A 24,600-nucleotide genomic window follows, 5' to 3' on the forward strand; every position below is an offset into this window, starting at 1 on the left:
TTTAGCTGAAGTAATGAGTAATACACCTAATGTATGTAAAATAACAACCATTAATAATAAATGTGTGTAAAAAAACTATTATTACAATTAATTTCCCTTTTCAGTTTTTTTTCATGTTGCTTTATAGACAACGAGACAGTTAATGCAGGGTGGTACAAATAGTTTACTTATTGAATTTTTATTGTTTGTTTATTAGCTGATGCATTTTTTGAATGCACATATGAATTTCACTTCCTTTATTCTCTTCAGTCACTGGATATGTAATTGCAGAATGGCCAGCCAACTAGAAATCATAAGGGAATTCCGGGTGCTTGGGAAAATCAGGGAAATTCATTAAAAAAACTACAAATTTTTTCATAAATCAGAAATTTTTATTGAATGTGATAATTTTCTGGCATTTTTTCTTAAGTAAAATGAAACATTATTGGCAACTAATGAAAATCAAACTTTTACTGGTAGTCTTAAACAAACCATGGAAGAGAAAGATTAATCACCAGACCTTATTTATTATTTATTTGTATAAATATATATTTTTGTCAAACGTTTTTATTTGCTTGCTTTCTGAATGCAGAGTTATTAACATAATTCGCAAAAATGGTTTTGTGTGGTGTGGAAAAAGGCAGTCTTACTAAAGCCCAGTTCTTGTTACTGTTACAATTTTAAGCATTAGTGGGTTTCTTTTATTTAAAAAAGTTATATATGGAGCTATCCCCCCTCCCACACACAGTTTTCTTCTTCCAAACATCAAATTGATCATACTACATGTTATGAGAGCGAAAATCAGAATTTTGTGTATTAATATTCAAAATTGGATATAAAATATTGACCCATTATTTTAATTCCAAAATAATTTATTTTAATTGAATAAGTGTTTTATAATAATTATTTTCTTTTCCTCATCTTGGAGATCTTTTTGTTGAATTATGAAGTATTCGACATTATTGCTATTATTTCTGTAAAACATTTCTTTTATTATTATTATTATTTTTCAACATTATGAACACAGATTACGAAATTTTGCATATGAATGGATGCTATGGATGACATGAAATGACGTTGTTATTAATATTTTCTTTTTAACATTTTTTAAAATTTTGTGTTCATTTAAAATTCTTCATATATTCAACAAAATGCTCTGATTTTAAAATATTATTAAACACGAGAAATATATTTATTTGATACATTATAGGTATACATGCCTCTTGTAATTTTTTTGAAATTTTTTTTAAAAAATAGGAGAGAAGCATTTTTTAACGTAGTTTGATATATATGAATCTATTTTCCACAAAAACTTACAAAATTCATCATACTATTTTTTTAAAACATTTTTTATTTTATGCAATAAAGAAAGAAATTTATTGTCTAATTTTCAACTTTTTTCTCTATTTTCTAGTTAAACCATAAAATGTGATGATGATATATATAACTATATGAGCTAAAAGTCAATGCAATTTTGATATCATTGAAGAATTTTTCTTGTTTTGATGCAGAGATTTCATTTTGTATTTGTGAATGATTTTTTTTTTTTTTTCTGTTTAGTAAGATTATTGTTCAGTTCTAATTGGCCTATTGGTAAACAGTATGGATAGCGTAGTTCTATTGAAAGGAAACAAATCATTTCATTCTTAGCACTCCACCAATGTGCATATATTTTTTTATTTCATTTTTCGTGAGTAAATTTCGCAATCATTTCTGAAATATTTAAGGTTGCAATCATTTCTGACGTTTTTTAAAGGTTGTTTTCGATAAGTGTGCATCTTCTAGTGTTGGTTTATATATTAGCAAAGAAAAAAAAAAAAAAAAAAAAAAAAACAGGGAAGAGTTTTACATAACTTGAAACTTATCTGAAATTCTAACATAAGTGCTATATTATGTGTTAGCATAATGTTTTGTTTACACTTTTCTCTCTATGAATTCAGTACAAAGATTATTTGGTCATTAGAAGTAAAGTTTTTAATTTAGAATTCTTCAAAATGAACTAAATTTTTAGTTATAAATTTTATCTTTGTTGATGTTTTTTTTTATTATTAGGATAGAATGTACATACCTTAACATATATAAAATATGATAAAACTTTTTTTAAAATTTTAGTATAATTCTGTGAATTTCTGTAATTTTAAAAACTATAAACAAATAGAATGTAATTGTATATATATTGTCATTGCATTTCTAGGATTTCTAGAAAGATAATATCTAGAAATCCTACAAAAATCCAGCAAGAGGGGAAGCCATATATCTACTGTTGAAGGTCAAAATCTGTACCAGCTAATAAGGAAGCATTTGCACCATGTTTTTTATATTCCGGCAGTCTTATTCTGGTCAACGAGAAAAATACAGTTCTGTGATTAAAGCACAATATGGAACATGAAGCTGATATTTTGAGTAATTTTAATGCTACTTTTTTTATATTATTTAACATTTATAAATCCTATTAAATTTGTATTAAAGCATTTGTACTAAAATGTTTTTTTTTTTTTAATGAATTTCAAATGTATTATTTGAATTATCTGAAGGTTAAATTTTGTCCCATTTGGACCAATAAAATGTATTCCAAAGCCGTCTGAAATGGGAAACTTATTACTGGTGAATCAAATTTATAGTTATTAATTTCACTTGTTTTACTCCATTACTTTAATATGTAATGAAATATATTGTTTTTGTATATACTGAATGTTATCAATGGTGGTGTAGCTTCTGAATAATGCAATTTTTTTTTTTTTTTTTTACAGCACCTATCTTATTTTAGAGTATTGTCCATATGATCTTTCTAAAATTTTAGATGATGAAGAAATAAAGAAGGAAATAAATCACACACATGTAAGTTTATTTTCTGATGGAGTTATTGAATGCTTTGTATTTTTATGATTACATTTGTGTTGTTATTCACTTATTCATTAGAGGAGATATTTTAATTGATATTTTACTCACTATTAGAATGAAATTTTCTGTAGTATTTTTTATTTGAATTTGTTTTGTTTAATGTTTGTAAACAAGGAATACGAGACTTTTCTTTTTTGAGGTTCTTTAATAATAGGGATACAATTACTTATACAGTTATCTCTATAAATAATGTATTGTTATGGTAAATATTAATTTATAATCCTGAATATTTTGCCTTTCATTATTTGGTGAAATGAAAATGCATTTTAAACCAGTTTTTAGAAATTAATATTGATGATGTGTTTGTGTAATTAAAGTTGTTATAATTCTTTTGCTTGCTTTTAAAATATTTTAATACTGCTAATATATTCATTTAGTATTAAATGCAGAATAGTAATATAATTTTATATTCATTCTACAAAATTATTTCTACATGGATTAATAGTTGCTAATTACAATATCTTTTTCTTCAGTTTGATATCATTTAATTTTGTTTAATTTAATACTCAATTAAATTTATTAGCTTTATTGCATTTATGTTAAAAATTTTGCTGTTATTTTTAGAAACCTATATTATACAACTTTAGTTCTGTTTAGTTTAGCTGCAATCAAATTTTCTGCATGATCTTTCCTTTCAAGACAGAATATATGTATGTTTCATATAAAAATAAAGTCAATATGCAATCAAACTGAATGAAACTTATTATACAGGGTGGCCTTAAATTCATGAGCCGAACTTTAAGGATCGATAAAATACATTTAAAGAAGCGTTTTTTGTATATCAGAAATGAAAAAAATTGCTGGCAAAAACAAGAAATATTGAAGAATTTTAAGAAAAAAAAAACACCTTCTTTATTTACATAATATTTTTAGAACAGACATTATACAAATTTAATTACATAGCTTAAATAAAGATTCTTTTTCGGGAAGAAAAATATTGAATAGTTATGAAGATTTATTTAGTTTGCATTATCAGATTGTCGGTAAAACAATTTTATTGGATTTGAATGGTTATTGCATGAGCTTCAAATGGTTCTTTCCTGTTAGAAAATAGTTCTGTGAGGTGGAGTAGTTTTCACTCTCTGAGAAAGCATGCATTATATATATGGGCTGCAAATTGTAATGGAAGAGAAGCCTTGTACCAAAAATGCTTCCTTTCCTTTCAATGTTCACTCTGGTTTTCATTTTGTGTCAAAAAACCGAGTGTGTTCTGCCTAGTCCTCAGAATTTCTATTTTTTCCCCCACCTATATCTTTAATTTCTGATCCCAAGATTCTATACGAAAATAAATAAATAAATAAAATAAAAATAAAGCTTCTTTATATGTATTTTACCTACCTTTAAATGCTGAACCATGAATTCAAGAACACCTTCTATAGATATTATTAAATTTTCCCTTTTCTTCTAAAATTATAGCTTTGTTATAGAATATTGTTAAGTGTTTCTTATTAACTAATAATTCTTTGTTTTGATAATAGATGTATATAAAAAGAGTTTTTCTTCATACTTCTACCTGAATTTTCTATTCACTTTTTTTTTTTTTTCTTTTTCTTTTTCCAAGCGGATGCTTTAATTTTTGAAATTAATTATTTCAATTATTCATTTCCAGTAAATGAATTTATACATTTAAAAATCGTTCATTATTTTTCTGTCAATATTTTTTTCCATCCAAAAAATAATAAAAAATGCCATTGTTGTTACCATTGAAAAATCCACTTTTTCATATTTTGAATTTTGCATATAGCTTTCTGAGTTTTATTAAATGACTTTGTACAACAACAACAACAACTTTGTAGGATGGTCTGTTTATAAAAATAAAGATTTTTTTTTTTATTTTTTTTAACCAAGAATTAAAAGTAAAAATTTGGGGAAAAGAGAGGGTTTGATAATCTCTTGCTGCAGCAAATTCTTATTTTTAATCATTGTTCTGACTTTAAAAAAATAACAGATAATATCATAGACTTGTAGCAGAAAGCAATTAAAACTGAGTTTGAAAATTAGTTATATAATAATTTTTTTTTTTCTGATTAGAACAATTCAATGTATACATTCATACAATTTTTCTGCATTTTATTAAATACTTTATTTATTTTTTAAATTATTTATTTAATTTGTATTTTAAAACTGTTTTTTTCTATCATTTTTAAAGAATTTTACTGTAAAATATCATTTTCATGCTATAACTCTTTATAGAAGTAAAATAGTACCTTGGAACTTGATTTTATGGTGGAATTAAGTGTAAAGAAATAATTTCTGTCTAGGAGAAATAATTTCTGTTTAGTAATAATTTTTATGTTTAAAATGAAATGCATGCAATAAAAAAATTAATTCAACTTAAAAGAAAATTATATTTCAGATAAAGTCTATTATGCATCAACTTTTTACTGGATTGCAAGTTCTTCATGAAAACTTTGTTGTGCACAGGTATGATATGCCTTATTATTATTTTTTTTCTTCTTCTGCAATTAACAGTATTTGAGGGAAAACATTGCTTAATCATATTGATTGGTTTATTTTTGTGACAGGAATTTGACTATGACTAGCATTCTTTTTTCTGAAACAGGAGTTTTGAAGATAAGTAAGTTCTTTTTAATGATATTTAAGCTTTAGGTGTGCATTTTTTCATTAAAAACATATTTATTATTTGTTTTGCAATTTGTAGATTTGACTGGAACTGTGAAACTTATGTAAATTAATGAAGTAGAACTATTTACAATCATAGTTTTGTAATACATTGCTTAAGTGAAATATATATTATTTGTTTTAATTATTGCCTTTGATATTGTAAACACAGATTATTTATTTACCGACACTTTTTAAAAAAATTTTATTTCAAAATCTTTTTTTAGAAGAATTACAATTTAGATCCTGAAAATATGCCATTCAACAAATTATACTGACTTAGCTGACTTTTAATTTATTTAAAAAAAAAACTTTTCAATTGTGTTTATACAATTTTTGCTATTTTAAAATTATATTGTTTGCAATATGTTTAAATTTATACTAATGTCTGAACATTTTTTTAAACTAAATTCTATCCAGATGGTAAAAATGGTTTTGAATTGAATACAAAATTCTTTATTTTTTTATTATAATCCTTAGAACCTGTTCTGATGCTTATGAATACCCTTCTGAAACTAATTCATTTCATTGTAAAGGCAGTGAAAGTTACAAAATCTTGCATCTTGATAAAACTCAATTGCAAAATTTTAATAGACTTTTTTTCTTTGTCTTTAATATGTCCTTTCTGCCTATAAAGATAAGGTGTGTAATAATGGTGACAGGAAAAGCAGGCAAATGGTCATGTTTATTAGGTTTAAAGAATAGAAAAAAAAAAAAAAAAATCATAGCATACAATTATGAAAGTTTTCCTTATTTGGTTTTAAATTTATAAAATATTTTCTTTTCTTTTCTTGACAATGAAGATATGGTTGTTGAATTGAGCATTTGCATTAATTTTAATTTAAATAGAACTGCTGATATCTTTTGAGAACTGACAGAAAAATACTCAGATATATCTTACAAATTTTTTTTCTCCCATTTATAATATAGAATATCATTTTAAGAATGCTATTATTCTGAAATGGTTGTATAATGTTATCTTTTTAAATCCTTTGTAATTAAAGGCCATTTTTGTTCTTTTTTATAGATCTAAAATTTTGCATTAATTAATAAATAATCAGAAAATTCATATTCTGTTTCATTAAATAAAAAATAAATAATATTAAATAAATAAGTATAAATAAATTTATATTTATTTAATATGCTAATAGCTGACTTTAGCAGTAGTCGACAGTTTACAAGACGGAAAATGACTCCAAATGTAGTCCCTAGATGGTAAGTAAATGATGACTTCATTGATTTTCTTTATTTAAATAAATTATGATAGAATATTGCAAATTATTTTATAAATAATGCATCAGTGGGATGTTTATTTTAAGTAAATATTCCTCGTTGTAATTGTAGTTTGAGAAGTAAAATGTAATAGTAATGACAAAATGTTATGTTTTTTCAGCATTATTCCTTAATTTTTTTAAAAAAATGGCACAGTGAATTTTTTCTTCTTATTGCCAATAATAATAACACTTGTTTTAGTTTTTGAAATCAGGAACACTGCTATATTATAAAGATAAGTCTTATTATTGAATTAGTTTTTCTTCATACTTTTCTATACATATTGTGAGTTGCGATAAAAAAAACCCCATAGAAACTTATTGTGCATATTTATATTCAGCAATGAAAGTATTTAACCTTTTAGTGGGCATGTGCATATAGTATACTAGAGAAGAATTTCATTTTTTTTATCTTTTTAATCACTGGGTGCTATGAAATCATGACTTTAGTTATTCATGCAGTTCCTTTAACATAACTTCTAGTTAATGTTTGGAAATTGTGGTGCTTTTAGAACTCTATTATTTGTATTTAAGAGATATGCAAACATATTCAAGTAAGTCCTTGCTATATCTTCTTTTCTTTATTGGTTTAAAAATAATGTTGCTTCAATCAACTATTAAATTTTTTCATTAGACAAATATTAAATGAAAGCTACTTAGATGAACATTTTATTAGAAAACTTTCTTGTGAATGAATAAATTTAACAAGCAGTACCAATCTCTTTATAAAGCGAGTTAAAACTCAGTGTTGAAAAGAGAAGTGAATGATGTGTCATCAGGTAAAAATGAAGTAAACCCACCAAATGACTAGGATCACGAAGTTTAGCTGTGAAGTTTTCCAAAAATTTATATGTTTGGAGCATTCTAAGCATATTATTGCAATGATGTTATGAAGTAATGTGAAACTGACTTCCTTACTTTTTATAATTAAATTGAGATTGGTTTTTTTATTTACATATTTTTCTAAAGTTTGATATTACAAATTGAAATATTTTGATTGGCATATTTGCAATTTATTTTATTTTATTTTCAGGCCATTCATTTAATTCATTGATCTTTTAATACTGTTTTTGTATTTTATGTTATATTGTTTCCATTTTTTAAAAATAATTGTTTAAAATAATTTTTCTTATTAGCTTTTATTCAATTGCAATTCAATTTTAATAATTCAGCTCTTAAAAATTTGCATTTTACAATGTCTCTGAGAAATATGTGCGACTCTTCATGTTAGTATAGAAGGTGTGCCTGCTGGAAAGTTAATAATTATTTATTTTTTTAAGTGAAATTTCTGGTATAAACTTCTATGTTCTTCATGGCAATATAAAATTATCTAGTTTGTTTTCTGTATTACGAAGAGCATATATTGAAAAACAGTTAAAACCGAAATGTTGATAAAATGTTGATTTTTTTTCATTTTTATTTGGTGATGAGAATAAGGAAGCAATTATTATTATTATTATTTTAATGTTTAGTGCTAAAATGAATTTAAAGTCCTTATTGTACAAGGAAATGTAATTTATTATTTGTGGTAAACTGTTCAATCTTTGTCTTTTATATCATAATGTTTGTTGATTTTCAGGAATATGAATAGCAAACTTTTTTTTTTTTTTTTTTTTTAATAAAATGTTATACAAAGCAAGAACTAAAATTAAAAACCTTGATAATTCAACTTGAGATTTTGACTTGTGTGAAACTATTTTAGGATTTTCTACAGAACTTCTAAAGATCTAAATTATTTTTAACTCGCATGTATAACCATTATATAAAATTACCTTGGACTATGTCCTTAAGCAAACAAATTTTTTGTTTTGCATTGGTATACAAGAAACTAAGAGAAACAAAATGACATCATTGTATCATAAATGAAATTCGGTGTTAAATGATAATTTTAATAGTTAAATTAAGAAGGTATGTTTAATTGTTTTACTAAATGTAGATTTAAAATTCTAGTTAGCCAAACTCATACAATTCTGCTACTTAAAGGGAAAAATCTGAAATTAAGTTAAAAGGATATATTCTAAAATGTAAATAATGATATGTCATAACAAAAATATATAAATAATGCATGTGTTACTTTTTATGAAATTTTTTTTTTCTGTTGCTTTACTCTGTTACCTTTTCTTATTTTTGAATCATATAAAAATTTATTTGGCATTATCAGTTACAGTTAAATTTTATATTAACTATATGACATCAGATTTTATATATATATGAGAAATGTAATACAGTGATTTTGCTCATTATATTCTAGAGATCAGATTGATTTATGGCAATAGATAAAAAGAGCAGATTATGTGCAAAGAATTTTACAGAAAGAACTATTTACTTTATTATCTTTATATTTCAGTTACAGAGCACCAGAACTATTATTTGGAGCAGAAGTCTATTCATCAGCCATTGATATATGGTAGTATTTGCTGTATATTATAATAATGTATTGTCATATATTATATAATAATTATATATTATAATGCATTGTCATCTGTCATTATTTATATACATTGTTATATGAAAATATAATGTGCTGTACCATAAAAACTTTTTCTCCTTTATCCAAAGTTGCAATTCTAAATTATATTTTCTTTTCTTATAAAAAAAGGACTAAGCATATAATCAGTTCATTCTTAAGTTTGTAATTTTATTTATTTTTTAAAACTTTAAACTATTTCTAAGGGATATATTTTATGCTAAGGAAAACATAAGCCATTACTGTCAAAATGATTTTACTATATATAACTGCTGCTTTTTTGATTCAGAAATGAATGCTCATTATTTGATTTTGCACATTGTCTTTGAAATTTAGTTTAATGAATTAAACTAATGAATTAAAAGTTTTATGAATCACCATACATATCTATATGTTAATTTTCTTTTCATGTACAATGGTTGTATCTTTTTCTAAATATAATGTTACTTATGTTTTTTTGTCGTTTAGATAATACTCTAGAGGCTGAACATATGTCCCATATCAATTGAATTTACTATCCATTTTCATTTAAAATATCTATGACAATTCTTTAAAAAGGCTGTACATAATATGCACTAAAAAGAAGACTCAAATTGTGTAAAAGAACATTATTTCTTGGTAAACAAATAAAAATTAGGTTATATAACTTTTAAGACTTATCAACTGAACCCAAAATATAAATATTTATTATTTTTATTCATTCATTTTGAAAAATAATTTGTTACTTTGGAATAATTGTTGGTTTTATTAGTGTAAGATGATAATTTATCTGATTAACATAACTGAAGGATGTCAACATTGTATATTTATATGAAATGAGGACTTAAATATAAAATTCTTTATATCAGAGTAGAGTTATCTTTTCTGGAATTCTCCCTGCTATATGATAATCAAAAATTTATTATCATTTATTTCCTTTGCAATTTTACTTATTTAAGTGTGTACCATCCTTAGTATTGTTACTACCATGATTGCTAATATTATTAACTCCACAAGTTTCAAGATTTTGCGTTAAAGTCTAATATTCATGGCTAACTAAGGTAAATGTAAAATTTGATATCTCTCTATCAATTTCTTGTAAAAAAATTTTGCTGTACCTATCGATGTAATTTTATCTATTATTGTGCTTTGTATGGGAAACAACTTCTTAAAACTCATATATTAAATACTTAATATTATTGCCATATTCGACATGAAAAATACAATTTGTTTTCATATACAGGAAATCAATTTTGTGAGAATGAAATAGATTTAAATTATTTTTGATAATTTTTTTCATGCTACATCTATTAACAAAATGTACAGAAACAAAAATCAGCGATCAGTAGATTAAAAGTTCGCTATCAAGATGAAGTATGCAATAATGAATTTTGGACATGAGATCCCATTACTACATGGGCAAATCATTTTGTCATTCACTTATGGCCAGTTATTAGGAATTTGGCTTGAGTGTTCATATTTCTGTTTAATAGTTTTTAACACTGCATTCTATTTCAGGTCTGCTGGTTGCATTTTTGCAGAACTCCTATTGAAGAGACCTCTCTTCAAAACTGAATCTGATCTTGATGCGATTTCAACGTTAGTAGATTTACTTGGAACTCCTACTGAAAGTATCTGGCCCGTATGTTTTTTCTTCTTATTTTGTATTGATAAATGGTTTTGTTGATTTATTATAATTTTTATATAATTAATGTGTTTATTTTAAATTTAACATTTCAGAAAGGGAAACAATTTGTAATATAAATTTTATACGTGAATTCTAATTAATAAGATGCTTTTAAACAAAAATATTATTTTTCCTTTACATTGGAATTTCTGGGAAGCCGCACAGAATTTTCTTTTTGGCAACTGCTGTAATTTGATTTGTTTTAGTGTGCCCAGTTGTGTAATACTGCTTTTAAATTTAAATTTGCTTTATCACTCTGTAATTGTTTTTTATCCAATCTGCAAAGGAAGCTAGTTTGGTGCAAATGTCAAACTATGTGTTTGCCGATGACGTAACTAGTTTGTGACAAAATAGCCAGAATCCCCTGCTCTTAAGCGACCTTGGTGCAAGATGTTATAATTACATTCGTGTATGAACTGCTACAGTCCTTGTTTCCTCCCAAACTATTAAATAAACCTGATCTTAAACGACTGCTGTGAGCCCTATGCTATCTAGTTTGCCGAGTGCATTTCATTCAAAAAGAACTACTGCTAATGATTAATTTTGTGCATAACATGCAACCATTTCCCTCAGATCTACCAAAATGTGGCAAATGGTCAACTAGTATGTTATTGCAAACACCAGAGATTAGAATGCTCAGCCTTATTGGTAAAAAATATTCGCTATTAAAATATTAAATTATTTATTTATAACCATATTATTTAAAATAACTCTCTTTCTGGTTTTATTATTTATTATTTTTTTAACTGTTTTGGGGGTGTTCATGTCATTACATCATATTAAATTAAGCTTATTGGTTGTTTTTTTACTAATTTTTATTTTCTATCTCATTACAAGCTGTTATTACTGAGGAGTTAAAGATTCTTATTGCAAAGGATTTAAAGAATTTGTAATTCTCATTACCAATTCTTTAAATCCATTCCAAATTTATTATGAGAGTACTATTTATCTTTCACATATACTAGGCCTTCTGTAAATTAAGGAATATGATCCACCAGTCTGAAATCTATTTTTGAAGGGTTTTTTTTTCTTGTGAAATCATAAAAATATAATCAAAGATTTTATTATCATAATGAGTTACACTCCTATTGCCACATCTGTACAATTTTTTTTCATTTTTAAATAGTTCTTGTTATAACAAAATTAGGATTTCTTCTGTAATTGGATTTTTTAATATGCTTTTGATTGATTATTATATAATACAATTTTGAAATGCTAATTTTTTTTATTTCTAATATTATTTATAATATAGAATCAAGGCACTTAAAAGCATTTTTCTTGGATTTGTTTTAGATATATTTATTATGAAAAAAATCCCACTGTTCTACCAATCTAAAAAAAAAATTCACTATTTATAAAAGAATCTAGTTTCTCATTTGTTGAATAATGTGTTCTTTTTAAACTGAGCTATGCCTACCTCAAAATGGCAGGATGTCATTTTTTGATGTTTTATCATTAAATAAATAAAAAATTCAGTCTTTGATATTTTGTAGTTGTGCAAATTATTAATTTATGAATATTTTGTATAGTGTATTATTCATTTTTTTCAATTGAAGCATTTTAAGTGTATTAAAATGGTGAAGCACTTAAGTGCTTTAAAATTACTCTTTTGAATTATGAGTCTTTAAGTGCTTTAATGTTTATGCTCACAAAATTATGTATTTAAGAATGTGTTTAAATGTTAGGAAATAATGTTAAATACATTATTTCATATATATTAATAATTTCAATAATTTATTTTGGAATTAAATATTTTCATTTGTTTCAAAGCACGAGAAAAATATATTATGCAATAATTTGATACAGTTTATCCCCCATTATAAATTTTTTATGACATTACTATCTGAAATAAAGTTTGATGTTTATTTATTTTCCCTAGGGTTTTTCGGACCTTCCTCACTTGCAGAACTATACACTTCGAGATCAACCGTATGTGTGTTTTTAATTTCTGTTAAATCAATATGATTTATTGCATAAATAATAATATTTGTTAAATTAGGATATGACTATTAGCATGCCTCAATAAAGAAGTCCATTTCAATTTGAAACATAAGAGATTTTCAAATGTTACAACTGTTTTGAATAAATGTGGAATTTAATGACATGAAAATATATCTTGTTTCATAATAAGTTTTTTGCTTTGAAATATGGTGTCTTGATATTTTATTTGAATTTTATTGTAATGTAATAAAACCATGAAGGCTGTAAAGAGTTTTTAGCATCCTAAAATGAATCATAGAATATTTTCAGTTTTTTTTTTCTTTTTGAGAATTGTTGTCAGGGGGAGAAAAAAAATATTTTTAGCCCACTATTTTTTAATCAAAAATAATTTTAAAGTAATTTTTAGAAATAGTTGGAATATCAATGAACTAAGAAACTACAAATAAAAAATCTACAAATTTAACATAATTTTAAACAAATTTAACATTTATATACATAATTCTGTCCAATTGTCTCTTGTTGTCAAGTTAAAAAAATTTTCTTCTTAAAGCAATCTACTTTTGCTGATCGACAGATACATGGTGTTTTACAATTTTCAGAAGATAAATACTAAGTTTAAATGTTTTTGAATTCTGAATCTCTCTCTTCAGGCATCCTTAACTCTTTTTACTTGAATAGTATCAAGTTTAAAATTTTTACTTACCTTGAAGTAATATGTTGTTGAAGATTATGTTTTACAATTGATTTTACTCTTCCTGATGTTTTAAAGTTCTAAAAACTCTTTTAAGCATTTTTAAAACTTTATTCTATTGATTAACATGAGTAAATTTTTATTTTAGTGTTACTTGATATGAATTAGAAAATCCATTATTTTTAATTTTGACATTTTTTATAAGTAATTGCTAACTAATACCAAACAAATAATTAGAATAGTAAAAAAATAAAATAATAATCTCCAACTAATAAAATTGTTATGTAAAACCTTTTTATTAAATTAACTATAGAGTAAAATAAAATACTGTGTATAATAAACAATTTATAAACAGAAAAAAAATGGCTAAAACATTTTCAGTAATATTTTTTTCTTAGTTGTAAATTTAATTTAAAAAAAAATATTTGATACTCTGAATAATCAATGCTTATGGATGATAGAGAATAGACTTTTCTTCTTGTTAACGTGATAATCTTAGCAGGCAAAGGATATGATTAGACTCATCAATTTTATATGCAATTTATTTCTTCTTGTTTGAAATGACAAATCAATCATTGCTGTACTTTGATTGATTTCCTTGTGAATTTTCAGCACTTTTATTTTTGTAAATGTTGCAGAGTTTGCTTCTGCTTCAAGACTTGCAGTAATGAACAGTGAAACCAAATAGGAAATTGTGTCTCTTATATTAGGACCACTTATCCTAATAATTTTATAAACTTGCATTTCCTTTTTAAATATTATTTAGTTATGTTTTGTCAATAGGAATTCAAATGAAAATTAATGTAAGTGATAAAAACGGAAAATGAAGGCAGATTTTCAAAAAATTAATAGATGGAAGCGGCATATGATTGGGTTACACAAAATAGCTCTAGAAAATATCTACATTTCTTCATGGACCACCACATCAGAGTTATAAATCATTAAGAAAAAAAGAAACATTTCCTTCATTTGGATTTATTTTTGCTTGAGTTGTATTTTCGCTCTAATTTAGCTATTAGCCTACTAATCATCCCTGCACTCTTACCTCCTTCACATTTGTTTTCTTTCATTTTATTATAATTTCTGCTTTCTTTTATTTGCTACCCCCCCCCCCTTTTCATTAGGATGTAAATTCGAGGAGAAGCATGCAAGTGACTTGTTGTTTATGTACTGCGTGCAATATATACTTTTTCTATGTTAGAAGTGCTCAAAAAAATGTATTCCAATAATATTTAAAAGTTCAGTTTAGATAATTACATAGAAAAATTTTAGGTTAATTTTAAAATTCTTCATATTTTAAAAATGTATTCTCTTGAAAAATTATTTGTTGCAACATCCCTAGTTTCTAAGTTAAAATTTTGCTAAAAATAGAATAACTAAACCCTTAAAAGTGCTATCACTGCACTTATCTTAGAATTTCTTCTTCTCCTCAGAAGTAGCCTAACACCCAGAACATGGCTGAGGAAAATGCTATTTTTTGCTCTTTGTTTTTATACTGTAAATGCCTTTACTGAATAAAAATACTTTATTTTAAGTGAATATACATGCATTTTAATATTATTAAACTGTTTGTTCTCATCCACTAATTCAAGTCAAAGTTAGGTGCTTTCATGTGTTTGAAATATAGTTCTAGCCATAATCATAAGAACCGTTTTTTTTTATTTAAGGAATATATTTGAAATTTATCATGTACATGACAATATTTTTATACAATTTGGATAACATTTATCAATTGATTGAAGATGATCTTCTCAAATGTTGCAAATATTTATGAGATTTTGTTCGTTTCCATCAATTTATTTTATGAAATTGTAATTTGTCTGTGAGTTTGGCTTTCCAGGATCATATATTATAATATTTCTATAAAATAATCTGAATTATAGCTAAATTTTGTCTATGTTCTCAGAATTATATTGGGTGATCAATTGCCTTATAAAATCACATTGAATCTTGTAAATTATAGTGGTTATCACTGCATCTACATTAAGATCTATATCTAGCATCAAGCAAGAATAGTTTCTTAACTTAAGCATTTTGAGCAGCAAATTTGAAATAAAAAAAATATATTATATTTTTAATATTATATTTATTTAATATTTATATTTTCAATGAATTCTTTATAAAATATATAAGCAAATGAAACAAAAAATCACATATTAATTTATTATAGTAATTTGCATTTCGAATTTTATTTCAAAATTTTATGGAGCTATTATTTTTATTTAAATAATTACCAATTATTTGTATGATTAAAATATTAATTTTATCAAAATGATATGACAATTTGTCATTTTGATGCATATTTCATAAATCTTTATTACCCAATTTAGTAATTATTCATAAATTATTATTATCTACATTATATTACATAAATTTTTATTATTATAAATAGAAAATTGCATCCTTTTCTATTTATCAGAAACTAATCATAAAATGCTGTAATAAAGATGTATTCATAAACATAATTACAGCTTTATTACATCTTATTATACCATTTTTGTTAATTAATAGAAAAATACGAGTATTTTTTTTGTGTGTGAAATGTGTTTCAAGGCCCCTTTTCAGGCCTTGTGAGCAACCAAAATTACATTTCTCCATCTGAATACTCAATATAATCTCAAAAGCTTGATCCTTATTTGTAGGGTCAATAATGAACATTTAGCTTGTGATTAACTAAATTTATTTATTTTATTTGTAGGCATAACAAACTGACTTTGAAGTTTGCTGAACAGCCCACTACCTGCATTGCTCTATTACATAAAATATTCATATATAACCCTAGTAAAAGGTAAGCTTATCCTTGTCTTGTTTACTGCACTTAATTCTTTGCTGAAAATAATATGTATGAAATTAATATCTTTTTTTTTCTTTCTTTGTAGGTTTTCAGCAGAGAAATGTTTAATCCATTCATATTTTAATGATAAACCTTTAGGTATTGCCATATTTTTGTTTATAAATATTTTTATAGATTTAATTCCTATCTCATGCTGAAATTTTATTTTTATTTTTGACTTGTGTATTATAATATTAAATAGTCATTTACATAAAAAGCCTTAAGGATTTAGAAGTACTGTAATATTACATGCTCTAATAATTCCTTATGAGGTTTTGTGAGTGTGTGTGTGTGTGTGTATGTGAAATTAATCACATTCATCGTTAAAGGTTTAAGTGAAATCCATCGCTGAAGCAACAATCAGAATTATTCCATTAAATTAGTAAGCAAAACTGAAGTTAGGCATGCATTTATTAAAAATTTTGATTTATTTAAATTCCAACTATGGTAAAAATATAAAATTTTCTTAAATATTTAATTACCACTTTTTGTTTTAAAGATAATATTTTTAAACACCAACCACTTTTTTTTCTTTTAATACATTTATTCTAAAATTTAAAATGCTTTGTAATTCACTAACAATGTTTTGTATTTTTACTTTAAAAAAAAAGAAAGCTTTTAGATTCTTAGCATATTTTCTTATTTACATTAAATTCTGTTTTGTTTCAACAACATTAAATTTAATTGTAAATGAATGTATTCGCTTTTAAAATAAAATAATCCTAATTATATTAATTCAAAAATCAGACTAATTTAATTTCTACAATGAATTGGGTTTTTTAAGCCTAAAATTTTATATGTAAATAATTGAATTTCAACTGTAGGGCATTTAATGAATTGTACTGGTATTTTCATATGTTAAATAGACTCTCAGAATTTTGAAAATTCTTTTTCTTGTAGCATGCAGTCTGGATACCTTTTTGGCTCTTTTGAAAAAAGTGAATGAAATATAAGGTAAATGCAGAATTGAGAAAAGGACATTATGGAAAATTTTCACCAATGTATTTATGCATAATATGACAAAAATGTGTACAATTTTGAAAAATAAGACAAGTGCTGATCTCAGAAAATTTTTCCTTTTAACATATCATGATCCATAGACAATGCTTATTTAAATGTCAGGTGTTTTTAAAACAAAAGCTATTATTTTCATTTATGCCAATTATATCATTGTTTATTGTTACTTTATGTACAGTTCTGTTTCATATCATTCATTATGTATGATATTTGCATTTTATGTGTTTATGAATAAAATCAACCCTCTATCATTATTAAGAATTTGTTACTAAAATAGTTTATAATGTTTCTAATATAACAAGCATGCAGATCATTTATAGTCAAGCAACTAATAAAAAAAAATGGATGATTCTTTGGAATAATTTTAATTTAAGTTTTATTCACTTCAGTTATACTTAGTTTTATGTTGCTAACCTAAATTATCCTTTTTTGGCAAATTGAGCTTTGTAGGAATGAAGTGAAATGCTCCCCCATTCCTAGTTTTCCCTAGATTACTGGAAAAAGAATAAATTCGATCCTAAAAAGGATTTGTATAAAAGCTGTAGAGCATTAGAATTGGTATGAAATGAACAGCAATATATATATATATATATATATAATTTTCTCTGCTGCTGTAAAAAAATCTTAGCTGTAAAAAAATCGGGTTTTTTCATCTTGATTTTGATTACTAATTCCAAGGAGAAGTTCTCTAAATTTAGAATACCAATACTGCCTCCAAAATCCTTTCTAACTAAAAGGGGAAGATAGTGTTTAAAAATTACTTTTTGGAACAGGATCGTTTCATGACAGAAATCGCCAGGAAGTTGTTGATATGAGTAGTTAGTCCTACTGGATAATTAATGAAGGGAGCTGTTTCTATTTTTACTATACGACATTGATGGAATTCATACCCTATTGCACTAACATTAGGGAGCATAAAAGGATTGGTGTGTCCTGACTCTGTATATTTTCAGCTTGCAGACACCTTCTGAAACACATCCTCCTCATCTGACTGTAGTTTGAAATTAAATGTTCAATCTCAAAATATTTATCTCCACTTTCGCAGCAAGTATACAATCAGAACAGTGCCGATACATTTTAATATGAAATAGTGTAAATAATATAATTCCTAAACATGTGTTCGAAATTATCAATATATAATTTTGAACAAAAGCTGCCAATTTTGGTCAACTTATAAGCTTCCTTAAATATAACATTGAAGGATAGGAAGTTGCTTCTTGGAACGATTTTTTAAAACATTTTAAGTTTACTTTTAATTACTTAAAAATTAATACAGAATTTGGCATTTCTCCCTATACTAATATTGCACAAAAATGAATTTTTACACAGTTTAAAATTTTGAAAATTGTCATTTTATTAATACTAAATTAATTGGCGAGCAATGTTTACTTAAATTTTGATGGATTTAATTTTTTTTAAATTTTTCAACTAAAGATTTCATCGCTGTAATGAACTTCACACTTTTTTCATTAGGTATACAATGGCATGATTATCACCGTGTTCTAATTCAAGTGAAAGGTACTAAGTCAATCGTAATGGCTGCAGTTCAATTCTCCTCAATGTTCAACTGAAATGAGGAAGGATTTGAGTATTGGTGTTATCGGCGAGAATCTGACCCATCTGCATGCCTTCTGCAGTCCATAGAATCGGACATGGTAAATTGTAGTACTGTATATGAGCTCTGAGTATTAAATATAATTCAATTTAAAATATTGTCATATTCAATCCATAAAATATGAAATTGCAGTTGTATGAATTCTGAACATTAAAACTTCAGAAGAAACTCATTTCGTTAAATGACAGTTTTTGTTCATAGAATCAGATATCAGAAATAGTGGAATTGACGAAGAGCTGGGAATAAGATCTTTTTTTCCCATTAACAGACCTGCCAAGTACTCCGATTTTTATCAGTTTACTCCGGTAATCCAAAAATTATCAGAAAACTCCGATTTTTTAAAGTTTGACGGTTTTATTTTTGTATTCCCCACTCTCCCTATGTAATTTGAATAATCTGCTTGCCAAATGCAATCTTTTTTTTAAAAAAATACTGCTTTCTGTTTTGAAAAATTATCGCTTCCGATACTGAATGCGGTTTGCCTTTCGTCAGTCGCTAGACTTGCGCTTAGAACACGAACGCGCTCTCAATGCGGAGACATATCACTTCTCTGCCACGACGCGGATGTGAAGATCCTCCACGCTTTCCCCGCGAACGAAATCCTAACCAAACTGGATTCGACCGGATTATAGCTTGCCACCTGACTTATACGCGCAAGTACATGGAGCATGGGAGGGAAAGAAGGGGAACGAATATGATAAAGATTTTTTTTTAAAAAAGCAAAGTCTGCTACTACTGTTGCATTAAATAAATAAGTATTGGAATATTCATAGTTTTCTTTATTTTGTGTTTATACTTATTTTTAATGAAGCTGGTCTTTTTTATGAATCTAAAAATTTCATAGAAAAATTTTTCACTTTTTCCTTTAGAAAAAAAAAAAAAAAAAAGATATTTTGTAAATATTTCTATAAAAATATTTTTAGCATGATTTGGAAATCTCAATAAAAAGGTAAGTCTTTGTAATATCAATCAAAATTGAAATGTTTAGAAATTTATTAACTACAGTAAACTTCTTAAATAATGCATAGTAAGAAAATTTACAGCTAAAGAACCAGTTTTTATATTTAAGAAGTAAAGTTATCTATGTGTGTACTTCATATATAAAATAATTTTAATTTGTTTATTGTTGTTGTTTATTTAAACATTCTTTGAGTTTCATTGCTTTAAAGAAATCTATGTCAAAACTGTGAAAATAAGGGAGTACATGGGAATAACTAGTAAAAATTTGGTATCGTAGATTTGCTTCTATTTTTTCTTGTTTGCTCCTATTTTTCTAGTCTTGTGCTCCTAAATTTTTTTTTATGTGGTGTTGGCAGCTCTGCATTAATTGGAATCAGTATAAGTGCCCTTTCCATTCCTTATGAATACTGAAATTAAGTACGGATAAAGCATGTATTTTCGAAATTCCAATAATGCATTTGAGCAAGAATGGAAGGATATTTAGCGCAAATTAACCCCATAACTTAAACAGCTAATGTTGACCCTGATCCTTTGCAGAAGTTCAATTCAGATCCAATTATTTTTAGTTCATAAGATCATAAATACGAATGTTGATATTGAGGAAGCTTTGTGAGTAAAACAGTTTTCACAAGAATAATCGTATACATTACTGCAGGCATTTTGCTGCATTATATTTTACTATTTCAGTCACTTTTATGATGTATTAGAAGTCCGATTCTATTGAATTACTTGGAAGTTGAATTTGCTGAGAATGTTGCGAAATTTCTTTTGGTATTTCTGTATGGTATTAAAGCATATTCTCTTATCCATGCAATGAATAAAATCAATAAACGTTCGGATATTTCTTATTATGCTTATATAACGTACCATGTAGTGATAATGTTTCAGCAGAAAATCGATCTCTGAACATATTTTTTTTTTCTCAAGTATATCCATTCTTGAGTGTATTTCAAGGCTAGAAATTATAGAATATTCATAAGACGTTTGAAATTGAACCTTTCAGTTTATACAGGGGTGTTTGTGCTCCGGGGAAACCCCGGAATTCCGGGGATTTTGAACTTCGATACCCTGGAAATTCCGGGGATCGTCGTTCAAAAGGAAGTAGGAATAATAATGAATTATTTATTTTGATCTGGGTAATTTTGTTTGCTTTGAAAGCAGAAAACGCAAAGTCAGTGTGTGTGGTGAAAACTTTTCCTTTCTTTCTCCAAAGGCAGTGATAATGCGTGAAAAGGGGGAAAAAACTTTTTTTTTGTTCTTTCCTTATTGCGAGTTATGACTCATTCCCCCGGTTCTCGGACATTCTCTTCTGGATTCTTTTCGGCAAGTAGGCGCGGCAGAAAAAAAAGGGAGAGACTTCGTTCAACCAGATGTGCGATCACGTGACCTGGGTTCAAAGGTCTTAATTTTGCAAAAAAAGTAATTCATTGAACTTTTATAATTAGGTCATTCAATACTTCATAATCGTAATTTTTCATTTCTCCCCCCCCCCTTATCGAAACTCCAAAATGTCGGTAGTAAGTCCGTAAAAGTTTCAGGGGATTTTTTGGGGTCCCACAAACACCCCTGGTTTATAACACCAGAAAACGAAGTATGATAAGAACAATAATTTTTTTTGAGGGGGGGGGGGTAGAGGTGAGCGCGCATTCAAAAGCCTGTTGTTTTTTCTACTTGATGCAGGGAATGCAATTTCTGAACATTCTTCGCACAGAGGAGCAGCGTCGCCGAAACCTTTTACCCACCCTCCTTCTGAAGGTTGGTTCTTCAATTTGATGATGATAAATCGTCGGGCCATAAATGCTCTCACTTGTCGATCTAAAAAAAATCGAAATGTTTTGATAAATTATAATGGAAATGATACTTCATACACTTACTCCATATCATGTTTTATCGATCAGCATTTACTCCATCATGAATAAATAGATATTAGGTAATATGTGTGAAACTAATTGCATTTGACAAAAGATTAATTTATTTTTTGAATTGGACACAGCAAAAGGATTTAACGTGTTTTGTCGAGTTGAATTAAAATACTCAGCTAAGTATATGCACAGAATATTAAAGGCAGTGTATTGACAAAATTGTATTTTTAATTTACAATAATTTTATGTATTCAGTGTTGGTTGCCAGAATTTGATTTGTCAGCTCTGGTAATTGATAAGAAATAATTAATTTATATTAAATGGTATTTCTAAAGAATACATATGTTTTGCGAGGCTTATTTGTATCCAGGATATCAAAGTTATTTATGAAAATAACTACGGGAATTTCTTTCAGCGACAACCGTAGATTTACTATTCCTTTTTGAGATTTGCTATTTTGCATGGGAATATTAGTTGTTTTTAACTTGAATTTCACATGTTATGTTTATTCATTTTTTCGTGATTACTCAACAAAGTGGTTTGGAGTTTATATTATGATAGATAAAAAAGCCTCGTAATTATATTAGCACTGGTCTCTGAACCTTTCTATTGATATAAATATTTAAAGCAACTCATATTAAATCAACCTATGTATTTTATCATCTTTAATAAAATATTCGAAACATTTGGAATTTCTTTATAACAGTCAAATCCGTTGTTAGAAATTATGTTATTAAATATTTTTAAAAATTGTTAAAGTATAGCAGAAGTGTGTTTATTTATATTGATAAAATGAATGAAAAAGGATGTAAATTTTTAGACTCATTTTTTAAAATTTTAAAAAGATGAAATCAGTTTTAAATAGTAGATTTTACAGAATTCTTGCGATAAAATTCCAAAATCCCACATAAATTTGAATTGCATAAAATTACAAAAAAAAGCTTGGAAGTACACAGTTCCATTTTAAAATATTTGCATGCAAAAATTTCTGCTTTGTAGAATGGCAATAAAAAGATATAAATAGGTATTTTACTTTATTTTTAGTCTATATAAATGTGTGCATTTTCAAAATACCAAACACAGACAACATGGATAATGTAATTGTCCCGTACAACCATCACATATGTGGATTCTTTTATCTTAAAATTTAAAAAAGCTATGTGTTTTTATTGAACACATTATATTATCGCAGAAGTAGGAAGAAAATTCTATCCACTAGAGTTTTATTCATAGGTGGCAGTATCTGTATTTATTATCTTTATATTTCTTGTGAGTATATGAAGATTAAGAAAGGAATTGATTTAGATTAGTTCAAATTTAGTCATAATCCTTTTCAGATGAATGTTCACTAATTTGAGAATTAGTGAGACAAGATAGGTGTAAGATTCTGAAATAGTATGAATGGAATGTCTGTCAGCATTTGAATCTAAAAAATACTCCTCAAGTAAAGTCATTAAAAAGAGTTGAAATTTCTTTTGTTGCAAATTATACCGGCAGATCAGCTGTCTGCCGAATGTTGGTAGAAAATAAACATGATTTAAATTTATTGAATAATTATTTGATTGGACTGAAATGCGATTGAATGTATATAACCATTTTAAAATATTAGAAAAATTCTTTTGTATTTTTACTGCTTTATTTAAGAAGTATCTGATTAAAATATTTTTTGAGAACTTACTTGGGCGCTGCCAGAGTGCGTCAACATCATTACAAACGTAATCCCCCTGCCCAAGAAATTAATATTTCATGCCAGTTTCAGCCGTGATTCTTGCAGATGGATCGGATTTGAGGAATGAATGTATAAAGTCAAGAGCAAGTTTTACATCCTCATTAGTAATTTCCACTGCAGGGAGTGCTGTTTTTATTTTATCTGTGAAGGCCTCTTCCTTAAAATGAAAGAATCAGATTTAGATTATCTAAGAAAAGAAGATTTTATGGAGAAACGGTAACATTTATCCTTTTATTGTAATTTAAAGAAGATTATTATAAATTTGTCATGTAAAAAAAGAAACTATCTGTAACGAGATAATCGTTCCAAATGCTTCTAATATTTTTATAACTTAAATGTATGTGTAATTCGATAATAATCTTCAGATAAGAAATGAATGTTGTTCATTCATCATAAAAATTTAAAATCTGTAAAATTATTTATATTTTTTATCTTGTACGGTTTTGGCTATCTTTCAATGCTTCCTACTCCTGAAAAGGGGGGGGGGACTTATTCGTAGCTATCAATAGCATTGGGAATCAAGAGGAAGAAATTGAATCGTTTTCTATTTTGATTTGTTTTAATAAAAGCGTATGAGATTTAGCCAAAATCGTGCTAAATTACATCAGCTATTTACATCTAACAAACCATTTAACCATGCATCGTCTTTAATGTGTACAAATAACTGGAATACCACTGTAATTGCTGCTGCAAGCTGCACTAGTGCTTGATCTGTGTCTATTCGTTCAATGAAAAACACAATAATAAAGAAAAGAAAAAACAAGAAGAAATAATCTTTCCAGTCGTACAGTTTCTAATTGGGCAAAAAAAAGGGGGGGGGGCAAAAACTATATTTAAATTAACCTGAAAAAAGGGATTAGAAATCAACTAAGGTAATGATATTATTGCCACTATGAAGGTAATGTTCTGAATTTTAGGATCTTTTTTATAGCTTAGAAACTTTTAAAGCTCATTTAATCTATATACTGAAGAATACATGTGCTAAATTTTGGTTTAATCCATGAAGAGTTGTGGAATTGTGTAAGGTTAAAACAAACGAATATTCA

General features: G+C 26.2%; 1 protein-coding gene across 1 annotated transcript in view; it reads left to right on the forward strand.

Annotated features, from left to right (window-relative positions):
- Positions 1-17,571, forward strand: part of LOC129985180 (cyclin-dependent kinase 10-like) — a 30,944-nt gene extending 13,373 nt beyond the window's left edge. The window contains exons 5-14 of the mRNA XM_056095106.1: positions 2,730-2,817; positions 5,237-5,304; positions 5,406-5,458; positions 6,654-6,717; positions 9,121-9,180; positions 10,738-10,861; positions 12,786-12,835; positions 16,237-16,326; positions 16,418-16,470; positions 17,272-17,571. Of these exons, the coding sequence (XP_055951081.1) occupies positions 2,730-2,817; positions 5,237-5,304; positions 5,406-5,458; positions 6,654-6,717; positions 9,121-9,180; positions 10,738-10,861; positions 12,786-12,835; positions 16,237-16,326; positions 16,418-16,470; positions 17,272-17,324 (703 nt within the window). The 3' untranslated portion in view covers positions 17,325-17,571. The remainder of the gene's footprint in view (positions 1-2,729; positions 2,818-5,236; positions 5,305-5,405; positions 5,459-6,653; positions 6,718-9,120; positions 9,181-10,737; positions 10,862-12,785; positions 12,836-16,236; positions 16,327-16,417; positions 16,471-17,271) is intronic.
- Positions 17,572-24,600: the final 7,029 nt, after the last annotated feature.

Source organism: Argiope bruennichi, chromosome 9 (genome assembly GCF_947563725.1).
Source record: "Argiope bruennichi chromosome 9, qqArgBrue1.1, whole genome shotgun sequence".
Taxonomy (NCBI): domain Eukaryota; kingdom Metazoa; phylum Arthropoda; class Arachnida; order Araneae; family Araneidae; genus Argiope; species Argiope bruennichi.